At 31.4% G+C, this 24,183-nt stretch overlaps 1 protein-coding gene across 1 annotated transcript in view; it reads right to left on the reverse strand.

The window, feature by feature from the left end:
- The window catches only part of LOC143178091 (aquaporin AQPAn.G), a 35,128-nt gene extending 24,043 nt beyond the window's left edge, over window positions 1-11,085 (reverse strand). Inside the window, exons 1-2 of the mRNA XM_076376539.1 lie at window positions 10,689-11,085; window positions 6,381-6,574 (exon numbers count right to left, since the gene is read on the reverse strand). Of these exons, the coding sequence (XP_076232654.1) occupies window positions 6,381-6,574; window positions 10,689-10,707 (213 nt within the window). The 5' untranslated portion in view covers window positions 10,708-11,085. The remainder of the gene's footprint in view (window positions 1-6,380; window positions 6,575-10,688) is intronic.
- Between the last annotated feature and the right edge of the window lie 13,098 nt (window positions 11,086-24,183).

The raw sequence follows: 24,183 nt of genomic DNA on the forward strand, positions 1-24,183 counted from the left end.
TTCCACAAATAAATGAACCAGATTCAAGAACTCACAAAAAGAATGATCACTAACATTCTAAAAAATCCAGCTTCTAAACTAATGCAACGTGAAATCAGCGAGAAAGAAATCTTCCGACAGTCCTTCAGACAAAATCGCATTACGTCAACTCGTGTCTAAATTTACCCTATTTCTTTAACAAACCATTATAGACCCATTCATTGTGTAACACTTGCGATTACGCGAACCAGTTCTGTCCTAAATTCTCCTAATAACAGGTCTCGCGGGTAGCTCTGTGTCAGTCATTCAGATTCGCATTTACTCGAGACGTCTGGGCCCTGAATGATTTTTTCGAAATGTCAATGAATGCGCGGGCATGCTTGTGTTTGACACGTGCTCCAAGAGCTTGATCTTGGCCCATGCCTTCTGGTGATGATCGCCGCCGAGACAAGCAGTCTAGTTGCTAAACGCGGCGGAAAGAGGTTTGGGACTCGACAAATTTCGTGGACCACCTCCTACGTGTTGGATCTGCCTACGCCTGGTTATGTAATTACGATCAGGTTCACTGGTCGACTTGTTTCGTTTCATTGGCGGTGGTGAATGTTTGACGGTTTTCTGACTAATTGTTTCAAAGGTGGACTGGAGCGTGGATATCTTGGATTGAGATTGAGAGTTATGAACTATAATGACGTTCTAATCGTTTTAAGATACGTTTAGGAAAATTTGAATAGACATTTTTTAAAATTGTGATTAACTTTTGGAATAATGGGATTAATAAATCTAATTTATATAATTGTTTGTATATTTGTGGATGATTTAAAGAATGCAATATTATTGCAGATTTGTGGTGAGGTTATTCAAATTTGAAAAGTATTCTTTTACTTTTTGATTGACTGTTTCGAGTAAGATGCATATGGTAGGCAGGTGATTTCGATTTTGAAAATGTTTTTAAAATGTCTAAAGTAGTCTTTGATTAGGAACAATGTTTAGCGGAAATCTGAGCAATTAATATATTTTAGTTGGAATGAGACGTAAGAATTGCAGAAGTAACAGAAACGAGTCTATTTTATGATAACTTTTTATATATAGGATGTTCTAGGACAGGTGTTAGAAATTTTAAGAGATGATTCTACAGGCTAAAGTAAAACGAAAATGAAGAGTGACGAAATTGCTTTTCAGGTTTCATTTCTGAGTTATTAATTGTTGAAAGAACGTCTAAAATAGACGTGAAATGTGTCTGACTCGAGACTTATTCTACGGAGTTGACTGTATCTGAACTGATATCCATCTGCAGTAGAATACGTCCCAAGTCAGACACATTTCACGTCAATTTTAGACATTTTTGCAAAAATTAATAATTTTGAAGCAAAACTTCAAATACAATTTCGTTATTCTTGATTTTGGTCCTATTTTGACATGTAGAATAATCTCTTAAAAATTCTGATTCCTAGCGATTCCATCGATCACTCTGAATAAGTCCTTAGTAAATATTTACAATTAAAATTTAAGTGATAATTAAGATTTTCAGATTATTCATACTTTTTCAAATAATTAAAAATTTCAAAACTGAATCGTAACTATTTAAGCTAAAAATAGATTTTAAATGTTTAAATTAGTTTAATAACATATCTTACAATAAGAAAAATAGTCTATTATGTACTGATGCAATATGCTCGTATTATTTATTTATCAGTTTTCCCTCTTAGATAAACTAATATATGTTGAAGAAAAATATTTAGCTCAATGAGGAAGAAAAATTTATTAATTTAGAATGATGAAACACAATGTAAGAAAAGAATATAATTGATCTGATAAATGAAAGAGTTTGATATACGTTGATACAGTCTATACATGCGTTGAAATCTCTACTATCTGCTCTCTCCTATGATACACTGAAGCATTTGAGTTTTGCTTGTTTTCAGTGAACACGTTGTGCAATAATAGAAAGAAGTAGATGGTATTTGTGCAATCTATAAATTTATTTCTAATTTAGCCTGAACCCAAATAATTTAAAGAAAATTTTTGCATAAATATTGAGATACATTGTAGAGAGTTTCAAGATTTATTCTTGGCTGGCTTCATAAAATAAAGATTTTTCTTCTAGTTTTATTCTATTTAAAATTTTATATTCCTTTATTTTATCAATAATATACAAACAATCATGTTTACTAAAAATAGAAACTAAAAGACATGTCAAAAAAGTTTTCAACACTTTTGATTGTTAATCTTTGTTATTCATAAATCATATGACATGCTTTATTATAAACAATATTAATAGCACTGATTATCCATGGTTATTTGATTAAAGAAACCACTATGAAGTAGAAAGAAACAAATTAATGGAAAACAATTTCACTTGAATTACTTAGATTACAATTTCTCGTGTCTGAATGTAACAAAAGTATGTAGCTATTAAGTACTATTGGTTCATTCTTCTAGAATGGTTTACAAAGACTTTGCAAAGTGTGCCTGTTTGCAAACGATTGTCGAAATAAATTTTAATTGAATTAATGGTATTTACGCAGTCGCGATAAGCTCGACGATGGTGTTCGAGCTCCTGTTTCGTGGAAGCGCTATAAATTCTTTTGAGCACGAGGTCAGGTTGCCAATTCGAAAGGACAAGGCATCAGTCTCTATTCATGTTCCTGTTTACGCCTTGTTTATTCGCACTGGTTCACCTACCGTTTAATGAGTTCATTCGAGCAGAGAAAACATCTTGGGTGGGCATATCTCTTTTAGATAGATGTTCGAACTCGAAAATAAAAAGTACAAACTAATTCATTTTCTGAAACATTCAATTTCATTGAATACAAGAGCAATGATTCCACAGAGTATAGTGAAGTTATTGAAATTCTATCATGAAAAGACAATATTCATTTATTCGCTTAGTCAGTTCATTTTATGAGGACTATACACTTTAATCAATTAAGAAAAAATTAAGAAAAACAGAATAAAATTACAGTAGAAAAAGAATGACAGAAAAGATGCATTCACTTTGTAGACTATTCTTACCCACATGAGAATAATATAATACTGTAATGGAAGAATATTAAAAGTCTGAAACGTTTCAATAAATTTTTAAATAACTGAATGGTAATCTTTCAATATTAATTATTTCAATTATTTTTAACTGAATTATTTCAATAATTTGACTACTAATGACATGAATATTATTCTACTTCATATTTGATCAAGCTCAAATCTCAGAAAACGAAGAATCATTGTATAAATCCTTGCTAACATGTTAATATCGTAGGTTAATTTTCGAAGAGAAGGTTTTCAAAAAATACTCTACTTTCCAGTTCGTCACCCTAACTCCTTACTGCCCAATTTGTTAATCGATAAAAAGAGGTGCTACGGACAAGTGAACGAACGATAGTGAGAGTAAGACTCATTCTGCTCGTGAAACTTAAATACGGTAGTTTGGTAAGGTGAATGGAGTCCCCTCTACTCTTCGTCCCTCTCTTCCCAGTGCACATTGGTACCATGCTATTCTTATGGGACGAGTCGAGAACACGATATTTATACTCATTCAATGAAATCAGATAAATGTAAGGTGGTAAACCATTTATCATGCATCCAGCACGCACCCGAATGAGAGAGCATGAATGTTCTCGAAATGGTAGCAAGTCGTTGGCTCACTCATTTTGTATCATAATGTTACAGAATTAACTTTGAATATGTTATTTGGAACAGTTTATATCAAATTTGAATCGCTTCTAACAAAGGAGACCTTTATTTTGCTTCTTTTATGTGGAATACTTCCAAATACTTCTTTTTTTATTATATTATTTTACTTATGCATTGCTAACAGGTTTGATATTTGCATATGTAATCGAAATTGAATACTTTTACTCAAATTTTAACCTTTTTCTGTGGCTTAGAGTTATTTTCTAAGTAGAACAGGACCTCTGTTCACTGACTTAACTCGAGACTCAAGCCAAGAAAAAACATTCTCGTAATGATTAATCTTATTTTTTGCGCTAGACCATTCGTAAATCATAATCCATGTTTCAACTGATGTTATACTACGCTTTTATTGTTATTGAATCAAGCATCAGTGGTACTTAATAAAAAACCTGAATAAGAATCTGGATAAAAAACTGTGAATAATTAAAAGACTCCGTTAATCAAGGTTCTACTATATTTACACGTGCTATGAAATAATCGTTTCTTTAGACTATCAATCAATATTTCCTAGTTTAGTTACTCCAGCTAATCTTGCAAGTTCTTTGTTTCACTAATGTCTTCTTTTAAACTGATTCTTTTGTTTCGTCTTAATGTATTTTAGCTCTGCATTGGCAGGCTTCCCGAACAACCACAAAGAACCGTATAATGCATTGACATGTATAATGTAACGTACAAAACATGCTCAAAACACTTAAGAACAGTCTTTAAAGACAGTGCAGACAGATGAGTGCTGTACATGTAGGAATGCAACTAACTACGTGAATCGTTGCGTACACACCTTAACGAAATTTAATGGATACGTGAGAAACCGGAAGATGATATCGTTTCAAGCCTCTTTTGCGTTATTTTAAATTATGATTGCATTGTCTACTAAAATCTAATATGATACTCACTTCCTCCAGGAAAATATTGTAGCATAATATAATTATATCTGTAAGTAGCTTTCTTTATAGATTAACTCAGTCATTTCATGAACCTAAGTAGATGATATTTAATTATAGGAAGTTGCTTTTTAATTGTCTTCTTCGAAGATAATTTTTTTCGTTGCATAATTTTTATGAAGAAGAAGTATATAAGCTGTGCATAGAAGTATGGTCATAAGCTTATAAATTTGTTCTTTATTCTAACGATAAGCAAGTACCCTTGTTTGTTTTAACAAAATTATTAAAAAGTAAATATAATTGCTTTGCTCTTTTTTAATTCTGTTTCCTTAGAAATTTTTTATTTTTTTAAATTCGAAGAGTATCAAATATCTGGTTCTTGTAAACTGTTTATGTAATTATGGCAAACAAGTATGAAGTATAATTAAATTAATTTCTATAGTATAAAATGGTACAAATTACATTTTCATACAAGAATGTACAACATGAGTTATATTAGTAAGAGTCACGAAATTTTATGTTTTCGAAATGAAGATTAAATTCTGACTAAATAAGTATTGAAGATTAAAATTAAGTTTAGAGTAAAATTAAGTCTAGAGTAGAGTTTAGAATTAAGTTTAGCACTCTTAATAACAAAACTGAACCAGAATTTTCATAGAATTTTTGCATTAATAATTCTTGAATTTTTATAGTTATTGTATGCTTATTGTTAGCAGGAAATGAAACCCGATAGATAAGAAGTAACCGTAATTATTACTATAATTATAATAGCAGTGCAATTACCACTGAGTCACACTACATATATTGAAACATTGACATCCTTTTGCCATAAGGAAAAAGTAACCAAAAAAGTAAATTACTAGCTGTAATTTATTCTTCAATACTATGTTAATCATGCCTAACATTTATTGTATTGCATACACTACCATGCATAATTATTTGCACACTTTCACATTATTGGAAATGCACGAAATACTTACACTTTCTTATTTATACTAACTGATAAATGTTATTCTTATCGGCATTTCTAAATTTTATACAGAGCGTCCCTTACTTAGATAACAGTATTTAAGGAGTATAATTTACAAGCGAGAATAAGGAAAAAATGTTATATAAAGGTTGCGTGTAAACTCTTCGTTAGAAAATTATATCGTATTTACGAGATATTTCATAATGTGTGAAGATCGTTAACAATTTTTATATCATTTCAAAATGACCAGCTCCTATATTAATGCAAACTTGATATCAATGTGATATCTAATTTATTACATTCTAAATTTCTTCCTGATTTTGCTCCTTCTCAGCAACTGAATTATTAATTCATTGAATTAATTTCTCACGTGTACTTATTTCTCTACTGTGCACTTTTTGTCTTAGAGTTTTTGTTTTGTTTACAGCAAGGTCAAGAGATCTCGGAGGCCATGCGACTGGTCCTTATTAAACCTCACGTATTATTAAACTTCGAATATGCTTCTACGCACATTGTTCAAGTTGCATTCAATATTTGCCAACAATTTTATAAAAAACGTTTAGAAATAAACTCCATATAACATATTTTTCTCATTTTCACTTGTAGATTATGCTCTCAAAATATTGTTTCCAAAGTAGGGAACACCCTGTACAATTATTTGAGATGAGATCTGTAGCCAAAACTATGTCACAAAATTTCTAAGTACTTGTGCACGGTAGTGTACCTTTATCTTTCTTTTGAACTGAGTTTGCAAGAACGTCGAGAGCAAAGCATTAATTTACAGCCTCACAATTACTGGCCAAATGTTTCAAGAGTTCCTTCCTACCAAACAACAATTACGTGAGAAGCACTTGACTTACGTGCGCCAAACTTGCGACAGCGAGGCCAAAGGTGAACGCGATGTGAACCACAGTTGGTGGATTACTGATGGTCCACGTGATGCAGGATGCGCAACCGATCAGCACCAAGAGGAACGTTCCCAGAGCTTCGGCGAACAACATGATCAGGAACTCGACCTTTGTCACCTCCTCGAGGCCAACAAAGTCTCTCGCACCTGGACACAACGAGGAAGAAAACAAGATGTTAGTGATCACGTAATCGATCGACCTGTTGCATTATTCTGCTGCTACTGGTTATCAAACGATGCGTCACATACAACAGCTAGAAGGTCCTTCAATGCCTCTTTTCGGTAATACATAAATTTCTGTGTTGATCAAGGCACAGAGGGACATGGGTGTCAATGATGAATGCTTTCGCTTTCAAAGAATCAATTCAACTTTTTTAACGCAATGTGATAGTGTTAGGTGGTTTTGCGAGTTTTCGCGTATGTTACATAATTTGGTCTGAACAATAAAATACCCGAGAAAATAAGATTACAGCATGTTTAATTGCCACCTGTTTACGATTCTGACTCAGGTGAAAAATTCTCCTTTTATTGTGCTTATTCAAGCAATTGAAAGGATAATTTAGAAGTAGAGGATTCCTTAGAAATAAACACTTTTAACCCCTGGGCAGGACACTTTTCAAGATTAGAATAAAAATATTTAAAAAATTGCATAATGTGTTTTATTCTTCATGTTTAAGTAGATTGCAGTGACGTACTTAAGAGTCGAACGAACTCAAGACATTTTTTTTAGAACAGCAAAGCAAATATGATCACTGGACTGCAGATGTTTATGCATATTTTTATTTTCATAAATATCATTTAAGAAGTGGAATTTAATTATAAATTTATTTCACCTTTCAAATATTATAAAGTATATTTAACTTCCAATGTCTTGTATAATTTTGCACAGTATATAGATTCTGTACATTTTTACACATCGAAATTTTCTATAACTGCATAAAGGTTCACAATCTACTAATCACATATTACTTAACATTGTATCTTAGTAATTTATACTATTAAATTTTTGGAAAAAGTAATCTATAGTAAGTAGTCTAAAATAAAATAGTCTAAAAAGTAGTCTATAGTTACACAACTTCTTTATTTATAACATAATTCTTTATTTTATAATTTTATATTTTATAACATAAAAAGATTTTTATTATTTTAATAAAATAACGAGAAAACAGTAAAGTAAGGACTTGGATTAATCTAGCTTTTAGGTGCAGATGACTCTCTGTGTTACCTAAGCTGCTACAGAAGACAATTCTAAATTCTCGTTATCCCACAAACTGAGAAAATTATTATAACTAAACTGATGGACCCCACAAATCTAAAAGGGATATATATTTTAACACAGACAATACATTACTAAGGATACAAAGTTTTCTGGAACAATTCATTGCCAGTCACAATTTTGACAAAAAGTTCGGTCAGTCGATGCATCAGTCATCAATGCGCGGCAATGACTTTCATTTGACACGACTGACACCTTTGTACACTCTGCTTTATTTTTTCTTTTGTACTTTAGTTCGTTCATTATGTAAGGGAGATCACTCAAAAGACTGACGTAAAGACGAAATGTTCCGCGAGACAAAGCGAAAGGTGTAAGTACAATATATGGCGAGACTTTTTCGTTGCTTTAATTCGTTGAAATTGCATTCATATGGTTAAACAGGTGTCAAGGTGTTGTTTAATGGAAGACAACGTGTATTCCTTTGAGGCTACGAGAAACTGTTGAGAGACTTGAAGTAAATGGGGAAGAATGGGTTATTTGCATACTGTTTAGTTGAGAAGATTTATGGATTATTAGCCCCCAACTGGTGTAGTCCCCTATTATTATTTAATAATATTATTGTATGGTTATTACACTTTTATCATAAAATATGTTTGTACTTTTATTTACAGACTTTTATAGATTATTCAAAAATATCCTTCACATTCAATATAAATAGTTAAAAATAGTTCAATTTATCACTATGCCAACTGAGAGGCAATTTAAACTTCACGTCCTAAATGCATAAGTACATTATCACTATTATTATTAAATTATTTTAGCTATTAGGAAATTTACACAATACGAAGGACACAATATAGATAATTACTTCAGATGTAGTTACTTTAAACGTATTCATGGTTTGCTTTAATAACTTGTTTTTTCACGTATTTACATTTTAATTGCACATGTATTTATGGACATAATAATTATTAGCATATTGAATATTGCTTCTTTGCTTTGAAAAGGATTTTAAAGAAATTAATACTTTTTTAAAAAACTTATTTATATTAATAATTACAAAGCTAATATTTTCTAAAAATACAAGCTTATAATTATTTAACTTCTTTTAGTATTTACATTTTTTTAATTGCAGTTTTTGACACATTTTTTTCTAACCAATTATTTACCGAATTAATGGCAGGATATCTCAGTTCTTCTTAAGTAATAAAAATTTGTCTAGACACATATATATTTTCATGCACATATTCTAATTAGGTATTATTATTGTTTCCAGATATTCTTATAGTTTAATCATACTGTATCGTACAATCAAATCAGGTTTCATAACTGATTCCTAAACGATAAAATATCAGGCGTTTCTCACAATTTCCATACACCATGTAATTATTGCTATTATCGTATAACAAGTTTGATTCCATCTCACGATTAAATGCGTCACGCGCTTCCGAATGAAAAGTGCCCCAGAAAAGCACACGTGCTGAAGCGTAATTGAGATAAGGCGACCAGTAACTCGAAATTTCTACACGCACCAACCAAAATGCTCAATTCGAATTAAACACATCCAATTTGCACTCTACCACTTGTACAAACAATATTGTCCAACTTCGTTTACTATGTATCACGTTCCGTGAAACGACAGAAATCTTTCCCATGTAATTTGTTATTGAACCAACAGTCTGAAACGGCGATATCACCGATACGCGTGTGACTGTTCTATCACGACAAAATGTTCTTTTATTTGTGCAATTCTTGGCATTTCTACCGCCTCCTTTTCTTGAAATAATTGGACTACAGACGTTGCGTAATATATATTATTTATTTTGAGGAAATGTGCACGTTTTAACATTCCACGTTCTGTCTGACATGATAATGATAATTCACATTTTAAATTTCACTTTGGATTTGTGTATATCAAGTTTCTTGTTAGTGGTAGGTAAAGTGTTCGACGACAGGTGTCAGATTTTAAGGGGTGATTTTACATGCTAAAATAAGACGAACATAAAGATAGACGAAATTACGTTTCACGCTTCGTTTCCGAGTTATTAATTGTTGAGAAAACGCTTAAAATACACGTGAAATGTGTCTGACTTGGGACTTACTCTACTGAGTTTACTGTGTCTGACCAGATTAATGTACGTTGGCAGTGGAATAAGTCCTAAGTCAGACATATTTTGTGCGAATATTAGATGTTTAATTTGATCCTGTTCTGCATTGGTATGTTAATCCACAAAAAATTAAATTTCGAGCTGTGAATGTAATATTACTAAAAATAACATAACTAATGATATTTCTACTAATAAAAAACTTGAATAAAAACTTCTGAAATGTTTGCAGCTTAAAATTATTCTTACGAATTGTCTTATCGAACAATTGTCATTTTGTGTTTATGTTCTACGTGTAATTTTGAATGTAATTAGAATTTTTAATTTCAACTGTTTGCAAACTTAGGCAAATTTATTGTTATACTGTACTAAATTAATTGAAAAACACTAAAAACTTTTTATAATTGTTAATACTTTAGTTATTATAGTAGAAACAAAGTATATTGTTAATACAAAGGAAGATTTCAAAAAATGGATGTAGGAAATGAATACATAATTAAATTTTAAGAACAACATTAATTTGTTATTGAAAATCTTATAGTATTCTTCTTGACTAGATAAGCAATATTTTGTAGATTTTTACTGTACAATAGGACAAACTTTAACGCCATTAAATTAATCTCATTTACACACCCTTTTTGTTGATAAATATAATCTCTACAAACCATCAGAATTCTACTAAAATTAATCCCATTAAAAAATGCTAATGTCGCAGTTACAAACGTACATCATTTCAAACACCTATCACACACCTCCCACAATTACCTAAAACCTTTATTGCCAATACCTCTGCTTCATCACAGAATTCCCAAAGAACACTGTCTTCAAAGCACGCCTTCCAAAACCACCACGATCCTGCCCTCAAACGATCCAACACATCACAGAATCATTCCTCACCGCGTCTCCTCAACCTCTTTCCCATCACCGAGCACCAACATACCTTTCCAACCCTTGCCCATTCTCTCGACAGCCCAGTCCTCAACAGCAACGCTTCTCCCACTGCACTACCCTCTTGGATTTCACAACAACCGGATGTCAGCGTGTAATCGTCCTCTCATTTAGCTTCGATTATACCATCTCCCGCGGGTATCAATCACCGATCACAAAAACCTCTCTCTTCCCTTTGTCGAACAAAAGGTCCTTTCAACCCGCGAAGACAATGGCGAGAACTTATCACCTCGATCGCCGACGCGGGTGTCGCGGTTCGATTCCGCCCGAGCGAAGGAACTGGCGGCTAGGGTTGGCAACGGAGAGGCCTGGCGGAAGGAAGGCAACGAGGAAAGACAACAATGACTGTTTCGCGTGGCACGCGAGTCCGCGGTGTTCGACGGTACACCACGTGGAGTTTCTGGGCTATTGAGCCTGCGGAGCGCGAGTTTCGCCTTCATATATCGCTGGTTCGCCACCGCTGTCCTCCCCCCGATCGACACTCCTGATCCCCCCCCTTTTTCACCTCCTCCACCTCCAGCGTCATCATCATCGCAGCCCCACCGAAGTTGTCCACTCAAAATCTCATTCAAAACGATGTATCTGTTTTGTCTGACACGGTACCAAAGGATCACCGTTCGGTGCCGCGTGTCCTTGACACGTTGCAGGTTGAAGTCGTCGCGTGCTTTGTGAAGCATCGCGCCGATTTTAGTGGCATGCAGAATTTTTATTAGGCGCGGCTCTGCTGGTCGGTTGGTGCTTGCAGGTTTATGGGAAATGAAATCTGATTACTAACTTCGGCGGGTCTTTGACTAGGAATTTTTTTTAGTGTAGGAATAGAATAGAGAAAGACAAATTAACTGATGTTATCTATAATGAAAATTGGGTGATCTAAAGGGGTATGATTTGTAGTTTTCTGCAATTCCTGGTGTGAGTTTTCGTGGGAAGTGAATTAGGAGTACATTTACAAATTTTCATATGATGATTTTTCTTATTAAATAATGAAGTATGTCGTATGCATATTTATATAGTAGTGTTCATTTTTTTGTTACGTATGACTATATTGCTCATTTGCTACAATAGTGGTATAACTAAATAATTTACTATTTTTGGGTTATTATTATAGAAAGAACGATTTTTCTAGTAAATAGCGATGTTATCTCATTTCTCTGTAAATCATAATTTTTGAGTTATATCAGTCTTGCAACAAGTAGGCAATATGTAATGAGTTAAGATATATGAAGGGCTAGTTTGAAGTGTTGTTGCAAAGATAAATATTATCAGAAAATCTATACTCGAAATACGTACATTTCTAGGTCAGATCAAAGTAACTTGATTGTCTTAGAACTTAGATTGTCAGTTGACTGATAGAGGTACTTACAAGAGCTTTAATTTTAATGTATCAATAAATAAATTGTTATAATAATAAATTGTTGAATAAACTGTTTTATTCGATTTTTATTCAAATAAGTTAAATTTCTTAAAGAAAACGTTAACTATTATTTCAGAGATGAAAGTGGATCATGAAAAATAATAGTTTATAATTTAGTATGTACTCATATGATAACTTAATAGAATTAAGTTCATATCTGTATACTTTATACTTTATTATTTCTTTCCTCATCTAGCTTTGCTACAAGTTATAATCTACTATATTTCAGTTTTCATTTTCAGATATGGTATGTAATTGTGTGTAACAAAGGTTTATACAAGGTTATTATTTTGAATATAATAATTTTTATATTATTATTGAAATAATTGATCTATTTACTTATTTTTATTTAATGTATTTTCTACAGGAAAACCTCTTTGTTATACAGAACAATAGTCTGATTCTTCAGACTAAAAGACTCAATAAACCAGTAATAATACAATGAAAGGTCAGAACATATATAATAAAGGACTAATAAATCGATGTATACGTATAAATAAGAACAATTGCAATAATATAATATAACAGTGAAAGAAACACGTATGGTTGAAAATCCGTAAAAAATAGAAAACACTAATTCCCATTTATCGCAGCTATAGCTGATCTTTTAAAAAGGGTATAGGAAATTACAAGAAAGTCAACCTTATTACAATAGCGATTCGTAATAACAAATAGTTGTGATTGGACAACTAGGAAATAGCGTTACCTAAGAAATCGTGTCGGAATATAGAAGCTGAATTTGTGTAACAAGGCAGGCGAGTTGACAAATAATATTAAAATAGGTACAGAGCTACTATCAAAATCTACGTTTGTTCGAAGAACACATTTAAGAACATACGAATATAGATATGATAAAAATAAGTAATAAAAAAATAAAATTTTGGAAACTTCTTATTCATAATGTCAACAAAAATTTATCTTGTTTGAATAATTTTCAATCTTCATGTAGGAAATGAAAGATTATCGAAGTAAGATATACATGATCATATCGATAACGAATGTACAAAAGTACTTAAATTATTGATATGAAATTAAGAATTTAGCTAATTACATACTTATTTGAGTATGCGATGTAGGTGTATCTACACGCGATACACAAATTACATGATCGTACATCTTGAAATAAATCAAGTAACTAACTGTGATAGAAATTGCAGTAAGATAGGAAGTGATACGAATTGCAGGTTTTGAATTAAAATATTTACGATGTTTATATTTATATTAAGCTTACTAAAAAAATATTTTTCTCGCAAAGACGATAGGTACAACTTTATACATTACATTGCATGCACCTATTTAATTTATTTTTTCAGGAGAAATTATTTTGTCTGAAATTGTGAATTTTCTTTCCTTTTTCGTTCAGTAAGCTAGACATTTTCTTCAAGGAGAAAACTTTTCAGAAATATCTGCACGAGTGCCATGGCAATAGTATGTTGAAGAAATAATAATAAACAAGAAGCAGGAAAAAATCAAGTATTGTGCCTCGAGTCTCATAAAATATACATAAATTAAATATGGGTGCACAGACGTTCCTGAGGAAGACAATATGAATAGAGAGATAAAAACTTCTAATTTCATACATTATCTATCAAATATAACAAACAAGATCTTTTATACTGTATTAAAAATAAAACAGAAGATATTTCATAACTCTTAATAATATAATTATAATTTGTATATTACCTATGGAATTATATTGGAGAATATTGTATATAGGTATCTATTTTCATCGAAAATTTATTGTGATTACTATAGGTAGCTCGTACAGCAATTTGATTCATGAATACTGCCATCACCATATAACTTTGCTTTCACGTTTTTTAAGTTATCTCATCACGCTAACATTAAGTAAAGCAACACGAAAACCGGAAATACCTTTGCCTCGTAAAATTCTTATAAAATTAGCCTCACACGACTCCGTTGCACATTACGAATTGCAAATTGAGTGTTTTCGAGATTTTATTAGTATATTACGACGTTGCTCAGAAGGCACGCGTTGCGCATCAATGAAGAACCGATTTCCCGCGAAGAATCAGCGATGATAAGTGAAATAAGTTTCCTCATTCCTAAACTCGTGGAAAATCAAGATTGTGTGATGTCTCAATTTAGAACCAATGAGTGAAATTAATTGTGTATGAAATATGTATAATTTAATTGTATTGTCTTAATTGGACATTTAGAAGTTTGAAATTTTTGTAACAATTTTCTTCGAGAAATATGAATAATTCACAATGTACAGAAACAAATAAAAATTAGTAAATTTAGCTGTAATAATGGTTTCATTCATGAAATAAAAATCATTGCTAGACTGGGGATTTCTACTACTATGCATGTATGGAAATTTGAAATGTGTACAAAATTATAAAATGCATATAATATTAAAAAATATAGAAAATATGATAAATAGAGTGTAAATTATATTAAAAGATATTGTATATATCTAAGAGTATAGTGCATGGAACAGTATTTGGAACACGAAGTAAATTTTTGTTTAGGTTCGATTTTCTTAGCTGTGCTTATGCAATTATGAAACTGTATCAAAATCTGCATTCTAAATCTCTTTATAGAATAGTACATTACTTTTAATAGACTTATTTGTCAAAAATATGAATTTATATCACTCGTCAAATAGTAGTAGAATACTAATATCAATTTTTTGTGACATTAACTCTCATATGAGGCATGTTGCAACTCGTACACTAACAAAATTTGATTAATATTAAACTTCCAAGAGTTTATCGAAACTGAAATATTTATTGTAAAAAGGAAAAATAAAGTCATATATGAATGAACTTACACATACAGAGAAATGTATCCTCATATTAGGATTCTAAGGCTACCAAAATATTATTGTGATACCGCTATTACTTATTCATATTTATATTCTATATCATCACCAAGCAATCTTTATCGGTATTTTATGCATGTTAATAAAGCAATGTATAAATTTGCATGGCCATGAGCATCACGCGTAATTTTATCGAAATTTATAAGATCGCGGTAACTTAATCGAGAACCGGAAATATCAAATTGTCGGATTAGATTAATTGGCAAGGCGCCATTTTTCTATCCCATTTTGCGCGTAGTACTGCTGTACATTTGCAAATCTTCGATCGCCGACCGTCTCTATCCCATCCGCCTTTCCATCCTTTCTGCCACTCATCCAGCCGTGTTCTTACATAATCCACGTAAGGCTTTAGTTTTAAACTAGACGGAGGCGATCGAACACACGTAGCAGTTTCGTGAGAATCGCGGGGAACGATCTCTGTTCGACTTTGGTATGGTAACACGTGACGAAACGCTATTTTAGCGGCCTTTTTCTCAAGTTCGTTAAGTATAGGTCGCTATTACATTAACAGCGAACATTTTGCTGAGTATTTTAATGGAACTTCCCTGATACTGGCTATAACTGTTGTTAATTTAAATTAAGTAATTGCTGTAAGGTGTTCTTGCATACAAGGGTATTAGTTTGGCGTCAGAAGACATATGTATATTAAAAAAAATAAAAGATGAGCACCTATTTAACTGGAACTAGTTCAATGGCTCTGTAAATTTTATTTTCATAATTGACTTAAATTAATATTGTAAGACTCAAAAGGGGTACAATAGGGCATTATTCAATTCTTTTTAATATTTATATATTTCAAGATTTCAGTTATCTTTTTTTAAATGTATAATCTTTTTAATAGCAAGTTTAACCATGTTATGGTCTTGTAAATAGAATCGACTTTCATTTAGAAAATTATACGTGACTTCGTAATTTTAAGAAAAATTACTAAACCCTGAAATATCTCTTTGAATAAATTTCCACCAAAACTATTATTTATACGCTACCTGATACGTTTTTAATTGTATTTTTCACGGTATACTAAAGACATATTAAAAAAAAAAAAAAAAAAAATTGTTAATAAACTTCGTGCACTGTATCTCAAGTGTTACGTTATTTATTGTGAAATCTAAATGCATTAAACTATAGTGTAATTCATAAGTTTTAGCCACTCGAGATTATCTTGTAAATAGATATAAAAAGAAAGTTAACTTCTATTTGCTGAATTAAAATCAGTTGCAGTTAATTTCGTGGCTTTTTTATTTAAAATAAATTCAAAAGGTAATTTCCTTAGAAAAAAAAGATTGAAGAATTGAAAAACTTATTCCAATATGAATAATAAAATAAACAAACATGAACTAAGAGATGAACACAGTGTTTTGGAAGAGACTAAATTTTCTTGAGTAAGAATGATTGTTTTCTAAAAATTAAAGTATTTATGTAAAATAGAATACTCTTGAACCTATACAAAATTTGGTACGTTCAGCCAATACATGCATGAATTTATATGCCTACACATATCCATCTTTGGAATGGCCTCAATGATTCTTGTTATAGCAATTTATGTATTTGTATTTGGTCATTGCTATATTATGTTTTTTTCATCGATATTTTATTTTGAGTAAAACAAAACATAGTCACATTTCTTTTTTGGCTAAGAGTTCCTATATAACAGTTTTTTGAAGTGGTTTATTGTCGAGGAGTTTCCTTGCTCTTAATATTCTTGCCTAACTTTGACAATTCTTTGTCACAAGTGCTTCACAACAATGAAACAGTACTCAGTAGCAACAACTCTATTTTTACTCAATTTATTTAGTAATTTATTCTCGTTCGACAATTAAAATTCCCTTTCCTTTTCGACAGGTCATAAAAAATACTAAGTACCTTAAAATACAAACCCACCCACAAGATGTACCTAACCAAGACAGATCCCTGCTGACCCAAATAGTTGGTGCAACTCTAAATACCCATAATACGAAAAAGTACCCTCATTAGTAAAACCATTACTTACAAACGAACGCAAAATCGCAACTGAAGATCCTAATTTAGCCCGAGCTCTCCTACTTCCAAGTAGCTAGATCTTTACCCACATTTGTCTCGCTAATATCGTACGAGGAATGAGGTAGTATCAACATGGTAATTACAACCTAAGAGTCAACAGCGGTATGCAAATATCGCGCAACGTGGCGCGTACCAGAACATTTTCGTCTCCCAGTTATCAGTAGGTATTTGCTAGTGGTGTTGCTCTGGCGGTAGATAACCAACCGCATCGAATTCTTTGGGATTGCAAAACCGAGTCGCAGCGGTTCTACGCACGTCCCTCGATAGCAATTAAGTGTCATTAATTGGGTCGCTAGCGAAGTGTACTTCTGTAAATAGATTCTTCGTACACCTGCCGTTTCGTTTAGATCGCTAGGTCCTACGTAATCTCGCAAATACACGAGGACGTTGAAATTTTGATTGATAAGGTTTTGTAGAATCCATGGCTGCCAGACTCGGCTCTAGGTGTAAGGACGAGTGATGTCACATGCCAACTAGTATTCTATCTATTCATATAGAATACATTCGTGATATCGTAGCATCATGTACATTTATATTGTTGCACTCATTATTTATTATATTTTTTATGTATGTAGTTGTATATTGGATTTTATTGTTTTTTATATTGTTAATATCTAATTTACTTTTATACTTCAAAGATTGAATCTATGCTTTTATACATGCTTAATATTAGATGAAGTGTTTCAGAAAATAAAAGTTATTTATGTATATAATTATTTTATTGAATTTTTTGGAACACTTCATGTAGTATTAAGCATGTATAAAAGTGTAGATCTAATGTTTGAAGTATAAAAGTGAATTTTATGTTAATAATATAAAAAATAATGAAATCCAATTCATTGGAATGTTGTTGTAATTATATACGTAATAAATGTAATAAAAATGTAATATAAGTATATATGATGGTGCTATGGCACCATGCTTCATAAATTCTTCGGAGTTTCGCTAAATTATACTGTCATTAAGTATAATGACAACTTTACATTGCTGTAATTCAGTAACTAAATGGAAACTATTCTATTTCTTTTTTTATTAAATTGTTATGGATGTTCTGTATCATATTTTTTTTAATAAATTCCTAAGAAAATTGTCGGGAATAGAGCTAAAAATGTCACTTCAGCATAGGGATTACGTGTCAAAAGTTGAATTTTTGAAGGCAAATAACTCGAACTTGAGATGGCGAAATTCTTTAAAATTTGAACCAAACATAGATTTGGTTAAACGACTAACATGTGATTACAATTGCAAAACATTTGTAAAAAATCTCGGTTAAAGAAAATGACTACTTACATCAACTGATGTAAATACATATTAAAAAGTACATGTACTTTTTCATTTAAGAAGACGAAGGTAAACTTCGTATCTCCTCTACACCTCCACCTCCAAAAATATCATTCATTCCAGATCATGTCTCTTAAAAAGCAAGAAAGTTTTGTTTGACAAATGTTTCCTATCGTCCATGGCGAATGAATTGTCGAGACAGTCTGTTTTACTTACTCCACCTTGTACAATAAAAAAAAGAGTGATAATTCGTCAAAGAGGTATTCGTCTTAAACTTTTATCAGCTACTGTATGTATGTGCACCATAGGTTACTATAGATCAGTAGTAAGTAACATGTACACCTGTGCACCTGTTTACTGGTATGGTTTATCGACAGGAGAATATGTCAAGACATGGAAAATACTGACACATGTGCTGCATGCACGATGTCATAAAAGGAACTGTGTAATTGAAAAAAATGTCTATAATTAGAACTCCTTATGAATTTCAGTACAAGGAGAATTTAATAAGCTATGGCATAAAATACTTCTTTTACGATTACAATTCAATCTTCAATTTTTATGTTTAAGATGACTAATGGTTGTGTGCATTGTTATTCCATGACAAACTGTGCAGTAATAAAACCATAATTTTTAATTCCTATTACTAAAGTATACAATAACTAATTTGATATTACTGAATTTCTTCAAATTTTATGAAAATCTGTTATATATCGTTATTCATGAATACCATATTTTTGTGTACGTTATGAATATATAATATATTTCTCGTTAAAACTGTGTGAAAATCCACAAATGAATGAATGAAGAAATTAATATCTATGATTTACGCGAGATATAAATTTGTCAGTTTATTCCCTATTGTGTTACCTTAACTAGGTCTGTTGGTCGTAGAAGTGATGTGAAACAGGCGTAACCTGATTCACATAGTGAGAGTTGCATATAATATGTTATTAAAATATAACTTTCTGAGGGGTATTTAATTTTGAAAAATATTTTTTTATAAAAATTTTCTTTTTTTTGTGGTAATTATGGTTATTTCATAGGGGAATTATTCCAGAAACTATGGGGAATGATTCTACGCGTTAAAATAAGACAAAAATCAAGAATGATGAAATTACATACGAGGCTTCTTTTCTGAATTATTCAATGTTAAAGATACGCTTAAAATGTATATCAAATGTGTCTGACTTGACTTATTCTACTGATATCGTTGCGCCTGATATGGTAGTGCATACTGGCAGTAGAATAAGCCCTAAGTCAGGCGCATTTCTCAAACACAATTTCGTCACTTCTGATATTTATTTACTTTAGCCAACAGAATTATTTGTTAAAATTTCTGACAACTGTTATTGAATAACCTGTATAGTATTTCCTTGTTATAAGTTCATTACTATATTTAAATTATTTAGGGTGGAACAGTTTACCTTTCTGACAATCACATCTTTAATAAGCTCAAAGCAAAATGTGTTTCTCGTTATAAGTTCGATAGTGAGCCATGAACCTATATTATGAAAACTCTTTAAACTATTATTCATATTTAAACTTGACAATTTTGTCAAATCTTAATAATTTAACTTCTTTTTTGAAGTGTACGTGTACGAAATTGACTTATAAAATTTAAAAAATCGAGTTTGGAAATTTATCGGATTAGCACAAGGTAAAGTAAATCTTTACATAGTCTGTCTATCACTTGTTGTTTCTACTTACATATTAGCTTTTCTGCATATACACTAATATTGGAAGACTATCATTGTATTTTTCTATATTGTGTATGATCACAGTATTAATATATTAAAGAGAAAGTAATCATATCATAGTATCATAGCATTGAAGTAATACTGAAAAAGACTAAAGTTACTTTCTCTTTTCGATAGAAGAATATATTTGAAGTTTTTAATTTTTATAATTTAGCATTGGTAATCAAAAAATAACTACTTATATTTATAAAACTTCTTTGTATAATGCTATCGTAACCACTATAAAGAATTCACAAAAAGATCAATTATTATACATAACAATTTTAATATAGTATAATTTCATTTATCGCAAAACCGTAATAATTAATTTATCATAATCCACTGTAATAAATAAAAAGTAAGAAATGTTGAAGCACGAGCATTTCCCGCTGGATCATCAATTACATAAAACCATTGCGCTTAGGAAACATTAGTCAAGAAATTACTTTCATCAAAGAACTTAATGACAGTAGTACAAGGAAATGAATGATTAATGCAGCATCAATCTACCTACAGTCGCACTTGCTTTAAATCACGTTCTGAGAAACAGGATTTCGCAAAGAATACTAATTAAATCCATTCTTCGATGAGGATTAACGTCAAATTTGACTTGAACGAGCAATAAGTAAACATACCCCGCGGCGTGTTCCTCGAACTCTGTGCCCCAGAAACTAGTGAGTAAGTGTGAGAACAAAAAGTCATGTGAACTATCTATCACCTGCGTTACTGGTATTTAATTAATCGTTAGAAGCACACAGAGAAAGAAATAAGCAGTGATTGTAAAAGCATGGTGGACTAAGAGGATCATTACGAACTTTAGAAAGGGACGTTTTCAACGTGACGTGTTGTTAGCCAGAAACTTTTCTATTATAGTTTTTATAAAAAATAAATAATAGCACCTTTCTTCTTTTTCTTGTTCTTACTCTTTTTAATCGCGTCAAATACTGAATTATTAGCGATCGTAAATTTTGTTTTACATTATTTTGGACATTAGCTCGATTTATTTTAAAAATTGGATGAAACTATCTACATTCGCTTTTGGTAGATTATCTTTCAGCAGTGGCTTGCCTTTGAAAATATTCTGATAGTTATTGAGTGTAGGGCAGTGGAGCAATATGTGGTGATTGTTAAAATAATTGTTAAATATTGTAATTGTTAAGATGCAGTCAGAGCAAGTAGGAGACGGTTTCTTAGATAGGTATACAGGGTATGTTCTAATTCTAGGTATACAGGGTGTCCCAAAACTGATGCTACAAGAGGAAAGGAGGTGATTCTAACGAAAAAATAAATCGATAATGTAAAATAAATTTTTTTTATCGTGCTTCGTTTTCGAGAAAATTTAGTTGAAATTATAGTCAGGTGTAAGCGTACGGAAGTACAGACTTGAGTACTTGAAAGGTGCACGGCGTAACACTCTTGGTCTGACTACTGACTGTCTACGTATGCTAGAAGCATTTTCCTTTTAAAATCAATTTTCTCGAAAACGAAACGTGATATCAAACAATTTTATTTTACATTTTCGTCTTATCTTTTTGTGTAGAATCATCTTTCCACTGGTAACATCAGTTTCAGGGACATCCTGTAAATATTTGTTCTTTCTTAATTAGCTAGGAATTAATTTGGATGGTAGATTTAGGAAAGATTCTAAGATTATGGGGTAAAGGCAGAGTTAGTCCATCGTGTCTCTCTTTTCGATATTAACTTTTACTCAACATAACTTTGTAAATCTTTGTAGTGATAAATAGCTTTCTTCTAAAGTTATTCATTTCTGAGAAAAATAAAAAAATATGTATGCACATAATAGTAAAAGTACAGATACATCATCTTGAAGATGTTGTTTTAATTAGATTCACAAAGGAAAAGATAAAAATTATTTTCAGATAATACTACCACAGAATATTTAAACGAGCAATATCTTTTTCTTAATTATCTCTTCTCGAATATTTTGCATGAGATTGTTAACATAAAGCAAATGTACAGATCGAAAAACATTAATTGTTTTGGATGGTGTCGTACTCATAATGTTCCTCCTACATAAGAACTACAACAATGTAAAAGGAGACCTCAAGATAGTTCAGTGATCCATTAAAATAAACTGGTTTAATTTTCAATTTTAATTATAAATTTGATTTCTGGATGCATGAATGCATTTTTATTTATAGCTACCGCAGAAATTCTACAGGTAATTATGGAGTTTATTCTATAATTTAAACAATAGTAATATATTCTGTCATTATAAAATTCCAATCGGTCATAGTTCGAATTTCTAACAAATAATATGAATTTTGTCACAAACACGAATTATTAATTTGCAATTAAAAATCTACAATACCTGTTTATTAATCATCAGATACTACACATTGTGTTTACTCATATCTCGAGTATAAAGTTACCTAAAAATAGCAAAAACTATTTTCTCTAAGCTCGAGTTCAGTGATCACTATCGTTCATCTTCATGAATAAGTAAAAATAACTTACTGTTGAGCAAATCAACGCGCCTTCCTATTCGTAAGCAACTTTGCGGTGTAATACATAGCAGAAGGAATAGTTTCTATTTAGCAGTCAGTGAATGTACCACAGAATTGCTGTAATTATACCAAGGCAGCGATTATTCTCCTCTGTGTCATTGTAAAAAGTGTGCTCCAGCGATCACTTTCCTTTTTTAACAACTTCAATCTAGGCACAGGAAAGAAGAAATGGAGAACTTGTAGCACACTGGATCTCACGTTATGAAATCTGTACAATTTAGCAACAATTTTCATGGATATTGCACATCCTTCTCTTCTCTTGAATCATGACTTTACACTGGTTTTGTTCGCAAGAATAGATGGAAAAGCGTGCACTAATACAGAAAGTACATTCTATTCAATAATTACATTTGATGTATTTGAGACTGACTTGGGACTTATTCTACTGTCGACGTGCGTTAGCTCAGTCAGACACATTGAAATCAGTAGAATAAGTGCTAAGTCAGACACGATTCACTCGAATTTTAATCTTTTCAATATTTACGAATTCTGGAAGATAGTTTAAAATGCAATTTTGTTACTTTTGATTTTCGTCTTATTTCAACATGTAAAATGACTCCTACTCAAACTCCTAAAATTTCTGATATCTGTTGTCGAACACCTTGTATCAGTGAATGTACTTGGTTGTCAGGGAAATAGTCATAATTCTCGGTTGCATAGTTTCGATAATAGCTTTAATTTAAGATATGTTGTAAAATATTTATCTAGCATTTATGATTCAACTATTTGGTTAATAAAGGAACTAAATCCTTTTCCTTAGTTTGGTAATAAATAAACTTCCGCATAATATCTTGCATAAACATAACAAAAATAGAAATGTAGAATATATGTATACTTCCAAGTTAAATATAGACTTAAAAATTTGATAAAACAATTAATGAAACTTTTGTAAAATAATAAATATTGTGATAATACCGTCTAACAGTTAAGGAACTTAATAAAAATATTAAATTCCCGTATATTAGATAACATTTAGAAATCAGTAACGATTGTTTTAAATATTACATACTTTAAAAAAAGTATGTATTTATAAATAATAGCAAAAACAAATTCTCTCTCTCAATTTACATTTTCCAAAAACCCAAAATTGGATATATAAAGTGTACTACGTAAATTGCATTCAATAATAATTAAAAATCATCTTATAGCAAACACTATAAACCTACATGTTACTATCAAAAGCCAACTAAATTAACTTCATAAAATAGAAGGTAAATTAAGAGAAATGCAAGAAAGTGTAGTTGATTGCTTTGACTTCTGAGAGATTTATACCTATGTATATGTTGTTCTGTACATTGCAAACACTGCCTTACTCGCGCCTTCAACCTAAATTGGTGAATGGTAATTGCCATCCTCAGAGGGGAAAAGAAACAATTGCTAGGCTTCCAGGAAGTAGAATAGGAAATAAGGTGTTACGCGAATAATATTAGCTGGCATGGATTTTCACGGGGCACGCTGCACTCGACGCGAGAATTTACCACTCTAGAAGGAAAATTACTTTAACGCAACGCTGAAATCCACGTGATGAGTTAGCTAAAAGAACATGGTTACGCGTTACGTGATAATAGTTCCAAAGAGCCTCGAGTCACTGATATAAAAATCGTTTAAACGACGCTTGGATACGAGATTTCAATTCTTCT

The sequence above is a fragment of the Calliopsis andreniformis genome, chromosome 4, assembly GCF_051401765.1.
Source record: "Calliopsis andreniformis isolate RMS-2024a chromosome 4, iyCalAndr_principal, whole genome shotgun sequence".
NCBI classification, from domain to species: domain Eukaryota; kingdom Metazoa; phylum Arthropoda; class Insecta; order Hymenoptera; family Andrenidae; genus Calliopsis; species Calliopsis andreniformis.